The sequence below is a fragment of the Crocuta crocuta genome, unplaced genomic scaffold (assembly GCF_008692635.1).
Source record: "Crocuta crocuta isolate KB4526 unplaced genomic scaffold, BGI_CrCroc_1.0 scaffold35, whole genome shotgun sequence".
Classification (NCBI taxonomy): Eukaryota; Metazoa; Chordata; class Mammalia; order Carnivora; family Hyaenidae; genus Crocuta; species Crocuta crocuta.
In genome coordinates this window covers 8,788,068-8,798,383 of record NW_027530625.1, presented here as the reverse complement: position 1 = coordinate 8,798,383, position 10,316 = coordinate 8,788,068, and the positions used below count along the sequence as shown (strand labels likewise).

At 55.8% G+C, this 10,316-nt stretch overlaps 2 protein-coding genes across 8 annotated transcripts in view; one reads left to right on the top strand and one right to left on the bottom strand.

Annotated features, from left to right (window-relative positions):
* Window positions 1–4,905, bottom strand: part of SPACA9 (sperm acrosome associated 9) — a 9,521-nt gene extending 4,616 nt beyond the window's left edge. The window contains exons 1-2 of one of the 7 annotated variants that reach the window (XR_013336122.1): window positions 4,842–4,894; window positions 3,252–3,401 (exon numbers count right to left, since the gene is read on the bottom strand). The gene's annotated coding sequence lies outside the window, so the exon portion shown is untranslated. The other 6 variants (XM_077768420.1, XM_077768426.1, XM_077768421.1 and 3 more) reach the window with 6 other exon arrangements.
* Window positions 4,906–4,991: 86 nt separating this feature from the next.
* AK8 (adenylate kinase 8) overlaps window positions 4,992–10,316 on the top strand; it is a 125,647-nt gene continuing 120,322 nt past the window's right edge. The window contains exons 1-2 of the mRNA XM_077768510.1: window positions 4,992–5,124; window positions 8,040–8,124. Of these exons, the coding sequence (XP_077624636.1) occupies window positions 5,041–5,124; window positions 8,040–8,124 (169 nt within the window). The 5' untranslated portion in view covers window positions 4,992–5,040. The remainder of the gene's footprint in view (window positions 5,125–8,039; window positions 8,125–10,316) is intronic.

Sequence of the window (10,316 nt, the reverse complement as noted above, 5' to 3'; positions counted from 1 at the left end):
CCCCACCCCCACCCCCGGCCCCGGGCCCACTCCAGATCCCCTAGGTAGTCCAGGACACGCTGGAGCCTGACCCAAGCCCCCTTTCCCTCCAAGGACACGTTCTTTGCCGTGGACCGTGACTTCCTTCCCTCAAGTGTGGACAAGGATTTCTCTGGTCCTCAGTTTCTCCACGCTGTGGACACCCTCACCCACACCCACACCCACACCCACGGACTCCAGTGCCTTCCCGTGCCGTCGGCAGCGGAGGGCATCCAGGGATGTGCCACAGCATGTAAAATCTGTGATTTCTATCGGTTTGGACCAAATTGTTTTAAAATATCTGCCGCTTTGCAATCGGTGGGACACTCTAGGGATAGTTTCCAGTGGGCCAAGCAGGGCTAGTGCCTGTATGGGACTGTCAAGTCTAAGATGCAGTCTCCCTGCTCTGTGCTTGGGTCAGGAGCCTTCAGCTCAGGCTTGCAATTCTCGGGGCCGGGCTGGCCTCCGACGATTCCTCCCTGCCTCCCACTGTTTATTGAAGGAATGCCCCCATGGGAAACATCAGCGCTCTGGGGGTGCTCCCTTTTTGGGGCCTCACAGACTGTCCCTGGTTCAGGCAGTCCACAGCACGTCTAGAATCTCCTCCGTGAGCAGAGAAGGCTGTGGGTTCTGCTCTCTGTGACATCATGAATTTGCTGAGCGAGCCAGGGCAAAGGGCTCTTCAGGTCACAGACGTATGGAATGCTAGAGCTGGAAGAGACCTCGTCCGTCGGCTCTCCTTAACTGCAGTCCAGGGTGTCGCAGCAAGCTTGCGTCCGAGACACCCTAGGTCGCCGGCTTCTGCGTCTCCACCCTTGAGGCACGGGCACCAGACACGCCCCGAGTGAACAGGGCTCAGAGGAGGCTGGGCCAAGTCTAGGGCTGGTAGCAGGTGGAAGGGGCCAGGACACCTGGTGAGGGCGGGGGGCTGGGGAAGAACACATTCCAGGCTTCCTGGGAGGCCCCGCCCAGGTGGAGAGGAGGGGGCCCGAGGGAGAGGGGAGGCATTTCTCTCCACTGTGTGGCCTCAGCGTCCGGAGCCCAGAGCAGGGCTGGAGCAAGGAGGGCATCTCTGCGGCAAAGAGAGGGACCAAAGGAAATGCAAGAACAGATCAGAAGTTGGCCTCCAGGGCATGACAGGAACAAGCAGATCAGAGAAGCTGGGGAGGGCTGGGAGCTGACCTGCGCCAGGAAGGGCCCCGAGACAGTGGCGCCCCGTGAACCTCAGGGGGTCTACTGTGAATAGAACAGAGCCCATTCGGAGGCAGTGCCAAGGCCACTCCTGGGAGCCACGGTGCCTGGGTTTGCGGACACTGGCACGTCCTCCCGACTCAGCCCCCTCCCGGAAGTGGGTGAGTGAGAGGGGGAGCCAGGGTAGTGGGGGTGCGGTGAGGGCCTCCTGTCTATCAAACACCCCCAGGTCTCCCCACCCCCCGCCCAGAAGCACAAATGGAGGACATGGTAAAGCTGGGGCACCAGAGAACTCAGCAGTTGAGCCAGGTAAAAATATTTAACGCACTATTTAAAGAAATGAAAGTTAACACCAAAGAATCTGCAAAGTATCAGAATTTTAAAGACGGGATGGGGTCCGGTGCCGCGCCATACTGGAGCCCAAGGCAAAAGGAACAAGTAATACTGATCTCGTCTTTAAATTTTGGACCGAAGGGGATTTTTGATGGGTTTTGATGTTTTTAAATGTGATTTGCTTTGATTATTGGGGCTTGGGGGGCACTCCTTCACATTTCGTACCAAGGCAATTGCCTTACTCTCGGCCCTGGGCTTACAAGTGACTCGGGGGGTTGAAGACCTAGACACGTCAGAGCACAGCACACAGGTGCGTTTCTGGGGAGGGGGTGTGTGTGTGCTTTCAGTCTGGCCTTCCCCCATAATGCTCAGAGCTGTGTTTGGTGGTTAAGAACCCAAGCTCTGGACTCCTAGTCCTGGGTTCCAATCCTGTGCCGGCCTCGGGTGAGCCTCTGAGTGCTAACGTGCTAGAGAGAAATAACAGCGTCGGCCTCCCAGCCTCGGGCGACGGGGCGAGCACTGCCCAGAGCCCGGAAGGCGGCAGTGCCTGGTTGTCAGAGCAATGAAAGCTGCCGTGATCACACAGGGCAGGGCGCACACAATGGCACACAGGGCATGCCACGACAGGCAAGGTGCACACCCTGAAAGCTTGAGCTCCGGGAGAGGAGAGGTGGGGGGAGGGTGGGCTGGAGCGTCAGGAGAGGCGACATGGGAAAATTGGGAGCCAGCACAGAAGGCAGTGGGCAGGGTAGCCCGGGGGACCCCCAAGCATCAGGCAAAGCTAGGACAACCCCTGAAGGCCAAGGGGGTGAGAAGCACTTCATGCGTTCGTTCGTTTGTTCATTCATTCCTTCTGCAGTGCCTCCTGTATGCCAGCCCCGATTCTGCGTGCTGGGCTACACACAGCACTGAACCAAACAGAAAGATTCTCCCCCCTGGAATTCATCTTTCAGAGTGGGAGGCAGGCAGTAAGGATGAGCGAGCAAACCAACACTGTTTTGGATAAGGGCGCTACCAAAGAGAAAAGCAAGCAGGCCAGTGGGATGGGCGTGGTCGGGACGAAGGGCTAAGCACAGTCTGCTGGAGGGTCCTTTACGGAGGTGGGTGGGTGCAGGGCAGACGAGCGCCGCGCTGCTCCAGCCTTCGTTGAGATCCTGAACTCCCGCCCCAACCCTCCCCGACAGCAGTGACTCTCGACGGGGCTCTGAGAGAACCCTGGCCATGCATGAAGTCCTCACCACCGCCCTGTGAATGGTAAGCACCGCGATTATCCCCACGTGACAGACGATGGCGCTGAGGTCACCCCGCTAGAAGTGGGCAAGCCAGGATTTCCCACGCAGCTCTGCCTCATTTTGTAAAGTCTGGGATCTTGGATCCCTCCCTCCCTTCCTCCGTGATGGTCCACAGAGACAGACGTGCCAGACATCAGACTGACCAGGGCTGGGAGTGGGTGGCTGGGGTGGAGGCGATACCCAAAGCCTGAAAAGCTGCCCGAACCCCCTGGGGGGTCATACCCTAGCTGGATCCCTGGGCCTCGTTTCCGCTTGCAGGAGACTGTTCTCTGCTCCCCCGCCCCTAGTGTTCAGGGCCCTGCCCTGCGTGTCTGGCTCCCTGCCACCCTCCTGGGGCTTCCTGGGGCTGTCAGCTTCTCCAAGGATACAGCTCGGCCTCGGCTGGTGGCCCCAAGAGCCCCTGAGAGCAAAACTGACTTGGTTCTTGATCCTAGGGACTTCTGACATGCACTCCAGGAATGTTGTGAGAACAGCTGTAATAAGCTATCCAAAGCGATCGTCCCTTGAACGAGTCACTGCAGCCAAATTAGTCTGGATGAAAGGCGCAGGGTGCAGGCACTTCTCGATCTGGGGGAGGAGGAAGGAAAAAATGATTACCCAATAGGTTTTAGGCTTTAATTGATTTGTATTTTTCCAGGCTGCTAAAGAAGATTAAATCATGGTATGAAAAGCGCCTAGGGCTTAAAATAAATGAGGAGAAAGGCAAGTCATTTCAGAAATGTCCAGGAAGCAAACTGAAGCTCTCCAGTGCAAATTGCAGGTTTGGTTGTGTGTTCTTTGTTCAGGGGGAGACAGCTTCCTTTTCTTCCCCTGCTGTCTTTGCAGTTGGCTTTGACAAGCCAACCAAGGTGTGCGTGCTTTGCGCTTTGAGGAAGCGGTTCTGAGGGGAAGAGGCCGATCTGCAGCGTTTTACGGTTGGAGGGCATGTCTCTGGGCACTTAGTGGCTGGTGGGAAAGGCTTTGGCTGGGAGTCAAGACACTTGCCCTGGCTCTGCCTTTGATTAGTAAGTGAACTTGGCCAAGAACTTCCCCCTGTCCGGACCCCAGTTTATCTCTCTGTAAAACAGGGCCATTTGGATTAGGAGAACTTCCAGCGGGCTTCTGATGCTAATGCTACATGATCTATACCTGATGAGAAAAGAGACCCAGAAAAGGGAAATGACTTGCCCCAGGTCATACGCTCCACTACTTGTTCACCATTCTGACCCTCCAATTTCTTCTTTGTAAGATGGGCATGAAGGTACTTATCTCTGGGGCTGGTGCAAATATTAAATGAAATATTACTAATAGTAGCCCCTATGCATTGTGCACTTAATATATGCCAGTAACCCATACTTCAGGCATATTAGCTCATGGGATCCTTACATAATCCCCACTTCGCAGAAGAGGTGAGGCATAGAGCAGGCTCACAGAGGTGGGGCCAGGAGCGGCACACAGGGCGATCTGTATTGTAAATGCCAGACGCCCGGTCCATAATGGACGTACCCCATAGTTTTGTTAAGAACACAGCTCAAAAACCTTCTAAAAATGACAACAGACAAAAGCCGGAGCTCCCCATTCAGCGCTGCGTCCCATAGCAGGCGGCTCCAGTTCCACTGGGGACTGTCGCTTTTCGAAGCGCTCCTTCNCATAGCAATCGGGTCACGTGGCAGCCCTGCCTCGCCCGGCGAGCCCCAGCCTTCCCGGCCGCCCCAGGGACCGCCCCTACCGTTTCAACAGCCTTCCCGGACCTGTACTCACTTTACAGATGGGAAAACTGAGGGCCAGAGAGCAGCGCCGGGCTGGCCCTCGGAGCGCCCAAGGCCCAGGCCGGGGTGCGATGGCAGGACTAGCGCACGCCCCGCCTCCCGCCCCCTCGGAGGGCCGACGTGCCCCCTGGGCGTCTCGGCACCTGGGGCCCTCCTAGGGGCACCCCTGGTCCTAGAAGGCTGGAAGGCCCCCCACCCCGAGACGCACAGACGGCACTGCGAGGCCGCCACGGGGAAGCACCTGCCCCCAGGGAAGCACCTGCCCCCGGCGATTGAGCGCGCGGACCGGGAACGAGGCCGGTTCCAGCCTCCGGGGCCCGCGGGCGCGCGCTGATGACGCGACGGCGCGGCGGCCCTAGCGACGGCGGTCTCCAGGGAGCGGGCGCGCGCTGATGACGCGACGGCGCGGCGGCCCTAGCGACGGCGGTCTCCAGGGAGCGGGCGCGCCGCACGGAGCCATGGACGCGACCACCGCCCCGCACCGCATACCCCCCGAAATGCCCCGATACGGGGAGGAGAACCACATATTCGAGCTGATGCAGGTGACCCGGGCAGCCCCGCCCTGCCGCGACACCGGGCGCCAGCCAGGAGCCTCTGTCGCGGTAGCAGTGCTCGGCTGCGACCCCACAGCTGGGGCGGGGAGCGGGGGTGTCTGACTCCTGTACCGCTGGGACCCGGAGGGATGCCTCGGTCGGAGGACGCCCCCTGCCCCTGTCCTGCGGACCCAGGAGGGAAGAAAGGGGCAGGCCACCTGACCAGGAATTTGGTCATGGCTCCGTGCCAGCTGGCCCAGTGGCCTGGACCAAGTCCCATTCTTTCCTGTTCCCGAAGCTATGAAATGCTGGGTTGCAAGAGCTGATCTCCAAGGGGGCTCCTCGGGGCTAACAGCCCCCCGTCTGTCTGCAATGTTGGTTTCTGAGCTGGGGAGTGTCCTGAGATGGCCACCTCCTGGGACAGCGGCCTTGCGTCCTGTGGTTCGGGCAGGAGCGTTTCCCACATGTCCCTTCTTCCTTCAGGTCAGGAGTTCCCGGCAGCTCCCAGTCGCCCATCCTGGGTTTCTGACCTGACTAGGGCCCCACTCCCTGTATGACCCTTGGCGAAGCCCTGCGCCCTCTGGTTGCCCTTCTGCACCTCCTGGAGGCAGAGGCTTTCTAGAGCTGGACTGGGAGAACTCTGCCACTCAGAGGTTCTGAGGGCCAAAGAGGAGGCGGAGCCCAGTTTCTAGAGCATTTGCCCGTCCAGATCTGCCCTATCCCCAGCGGCACCACTGTGGCGATGCCTGTGCTCGTCTGAGCCTCTGACCAGCACGTGTGACAGCAGAGATCACGCTACCCACCCCGAGCCTCCCTCTCTCCAGCAAGCGTATGCTTCCTTTGGAACGCGTTAACCGATAGAGGGAGAGAGATTTTTCTACAACTGAGGGGCCAATCTAAGAAAAGAAAATGGCCAGCGGAGTTACAAGTCATCTGCTGGTGGGCAGGGTGGGGCCGGCCCCTGGGGGGATTGTGGTCCGCTCTAGGGAACCTGGTGTATCTCAGATTGATTGTTGAAAGGAGCGGCCTGAAAAAGCTTTTAGTCCGGCATTTCCAGTCCATAGTCATATGTGCATTCCCTCCCTGGTTTTCACCATTTTCCTTTTTATTTTAAAACAATGTTAGGCCCGCAGCATGTTACAAAGATAGTACAGAGTTCTGATGTGCCCTTCCCCAACTCGCCCCGGTAATACCATCTAACGAAACTACGGACTTTGACATTGGTAGGAGACCATGAACTAGACTGCAGGCCTTATTTGGGTTTCATCCATTTTTACCTGCCCTTCTTTCTTTTTGGTGTAGTATTCCATGAAATTTTATCACTGTGTTTCCACTTTAACTTAATCATTTTTAAATATTTCTTTTTGAGACAGAGAGAGAGAGAGGGAGAGACTGTGAGCATGAGCAGGAGAGGGGCAGAGAGAAAGAGAGACAGAATATCCCAAGCAGGCTCTGTGCTGTCAGCACAGAGCCCAGTATGGGGCTTGAACTCACAAACTGCCGTATCATGACCTGAGCTGAAGTCTAATGCTTAACTGACCGAGCCACCCAGGTGCCCCTAATTTAATCACTTCTTTAAATCAACCCCTTTAAAAAAATTAAACAATATTACCTCTTCCTGAGCTATATATCCTTGAAATCGTAGGTTTTCTAGCACGCACATTAGATACATAACTATTTAAAGGTGAAATTAAAGGGGCGCCTGGGTGGCTTAGTCGGTTAAGCGTCCGACTTTCGCTCAGGTCATGATCTCGCGGTTCGTGGGTTCGAGCCCCGCGTCGGGCTCTGTGCTGACTGCCAGCTCAGAGCCTGGAGCCTGTTTCAGTCTGTGACTCCCTCTCTCTCTGACCCTCCCCTGCTCACGCTGTCTCTCACTCTTAGAAATAAATATAACATTAAAAAAAAAAATTTTTTTTAAATAAAATAAAATAAAAGTGAAATTAAAAACACTCATCCGTGAAGCAGCCAACACCATCTCACACTGTCTCAGCAGTGAGAGCCAGCTAGTCCAGTTGGGATGCCACCAGCTGGGGAAATTGAGGCTCAGAGAAGGGAAGGGACTTGTTGGCGAGGTGCAGAGCAGAGCTGGGGCTTTCTCAGAGCTCCGCGCTCTCTTCCGCTGCACACGCCCTCTGCCCCTGCAAGGCAAAAGCCCCTCCCAGGTTGTCCCTGAAGGACGCTCCTTAACCGCGCCAGCTCAGCCCCTATCTGCTACCTAGTTCATTTCCGTGGCTCTTGTTCTGGGACCGTAGAAGCTGGTTTTTCTTGGAATTAGGTGGCCAGGCTACCCCAGGATAGTAACTGTTCTGGCTGGTCCACATTCTGTTCCATGCTGGAGGGACACAGGTAGCACTGATGACCGTGTCAGCCAGCAGACCTTGGCCTCGGGCACCTACTGTGTGCCTAGTACTGAGACAAGGATGTGGCAATAACGGATGTATGGGGGCTGGCAGGAGCATAGGACAGGATTTATCTAGTGAGTGTGATCAGGAACATATGTTTCCACTGAGAGCTGAGGACTTGGGGAACAGTGTCCCAGGATAAGGGAACAGCATTTGCTAAGACTCTGAGGGGCAAATGAACATGGTGCACGAGGTGAACTGAGAGGAGGGTGGTCCGGGGAGCCCAAAGGGACTGAGGTGAGAGGGCCTGTCTGTGCTCCGTCTGGGGTGTGGTCCCTCCATGTGCCTCTGCGGTGATACCCACATGACTCTTCCCTCATTCCTCTGCTCGTGGGGACCCAGGTCGATGCCAGCTGCAGCAGGGGCTGGGCTCCAAGTTGAAGGCATGTTTGCTGGGTGCAGTGGAGAGATCGGGCCCTGCAGCTGGTATCGGTAGTGACCAGGGTGCTGGGCCACCTGAGCCCAGGCCCCTTGGTGCCCGTGCAGGTGTTAACTACCTGGGTGTCTGCCCTGTGCCCACAGAACATGCTGGAGCAACTCCTGATCCACCAGCCCGAGGATCCCATCCCATTCATGATCAGTCACTTGCAACGAGACAACAGTAATGGTGAGCCCTCAATGAGCCCCTCTCCCTTTACCTCCCCCACCCCCATGCCTGCCCAGTAGCTGTGAACCACTCTGCCCTCCCTGGGTCCGAAGGGCGGTCTGAACCTGGTAGGGAGGGGTTTTGACAACGTGGGGTGGCGGCTCATTGAAAAATGCCTCAATGTCTTTTGGGGGCCCAGCTAAAGAAATTCTCTTGCCAAGTTATTAAAACGAAAGGCCCATGGAGTCAATTATTTTTTTTAATTTTTAACATTTGTTAATTTTTTTGAGAGAGATAGAGTGCGAGCGGGGGAAGGGCAGAGAGAGAGGGAGACAGAATCCGAAGCAGGCTCCAGGCTCTGAGCTGTCAGCACAGAGCCCAACGCGGGGCTCGAACCCACAAGAGGTGAGATCATGACCTGAGCCGAAGTCGGCCGCCCAACCGACTGAGCCACCCAGGCGCCCCCCCATGGAATCAATTATTGATGCTTTTGTGTGCCCCACCTGATCTCGCCTGTTGGGTTTAAACTCTGTGATCGCTCCGCTTGTCAGGCGTATGTTTGGTTTCTGGTCTACCTAGACATGCAGCACTTGGGTTTTCCTGACGGTCTCATTACTGGGGCCCGTTAGTTGAGCGCCAGGGTTCCCCCACTCTTGGCCCACGTGCAGGTCGGCTAGACCCAAAGCCAGGGCGCAGAACTAGAGAGGAGAGAGGGGCACTCCATTCCACGGTCGATTTGCCAAACTTTTGCCAAACAGAAACTTTTATTTCTGTGTAAAACAAAGACAGAACTCCTGGAGATCAAACAAAGAAAACACACACCAAGTTCAAAGCACTGTTAAATCATGAAACAAAGAAGAAATCTGAGGTAGAAGTCAGGTAATATAATCCACAACCTTTTTAGGGGCATACTTATTCCCAGCAACCATGATGTCTCTGGTAAGAACTCATTAAAAAAAAAACAAACTAAAAATAAGTTCCAAAAGTTAATAATCCTCTTTGAAATCAGATGTAAAAACTATGACCAACAGAAGATACAAACTTTTGTCACGTTAACAGAGTAAATGGTAGCTGCTGCTGTTTCCATCAGTAGTAGCCATAGGGAGGCCGTTGGTTGTAACCATAATGTCCGTATTGGTGGGGGGTAGTAAGGCTCTTGTCTGTGCTGCGGGTAATTGTTACCCCAGGATCATCCATGCCACTGATTGGATCGATTGTCACTTGGCCACCCCCGTGTTCCTGTCCCGTGTGAGCTGTCAGGGAGAACTGGTATCTGGGAGCTTTGATGTTTCTTTTCACTGGAGCCCTGGCCGCTTTGAAGGCGATACCAGTGTGCCCGTGAAATTAGCGCTTGGCACAGCTGAGAGGGGCTGAGGCCTTTATGAGGGTTCCCCCTATGGCGGGACTCACGGGCCTCAGAGGAGAGAGGATGCTGAGTAGTTTTAAGAGCCAACAACAGAGAAGGTGAGGGAGAGGAGACCCAGGCGCACAGGTGCACCAGGCACACCTGGCCTTTGTGGCATGCCCCGCCCACCGATCCCGCCGCCTCACCTGCTTGGCCACCGAGCATCGAGCATCCGAGCATCCGAGTGAGGGGAGGCTTGGGTCCCAGGGCCGGTTCACCAACTGAAGCAGAATGGGTCGTGGAGAGCACGACAGCGCCCCTTTCTGAGCCTCTGGTTAGGCAGAATTGAGAACTGATGTTGGCTGTGAGCCCACGTGCCCCAGGTGGAGACGGTGTGCACCGGGAGCCCCACCTTGAGAAGCCGTGTGTTCCTGCTGGGATTCGCTTCCCACGGGGACTCTTCTAAGAGGCCTGTCTTCTCTGATTGGCTGTTTATCACGCGGCATGNACCGCCTCCCCCGCCTCCGAGTCTGGATGCTGGGAGCAGCCTGCCCTGTTCAGCTCTCTTGTACCGGCACCACCACATCATAGAGCAAAGCAAAGTTAAAGCAGAAGCAAAAGTAAAGTAAAATCAAAGCAAAACTTAAAAGCAAAGTCGAAGTCGAATAGGAGCAAAGCAAGAGCTAAGGTAACGTAAAAGCGAGTTCAGTGAAGGGCCCCCTTCCTGCCAGGCCGCTGCCAGGGGTCCTTCGGTTCAGTGATGGTCAGAACTCCCGCCGGGCTGTAAAGAAACAGCGAGAGAACGTTACTCTGTCTGGGCCTCAGTTTACTCATTTGTAACCTGGGTGCGCTTGAGTGACTGAGCTGG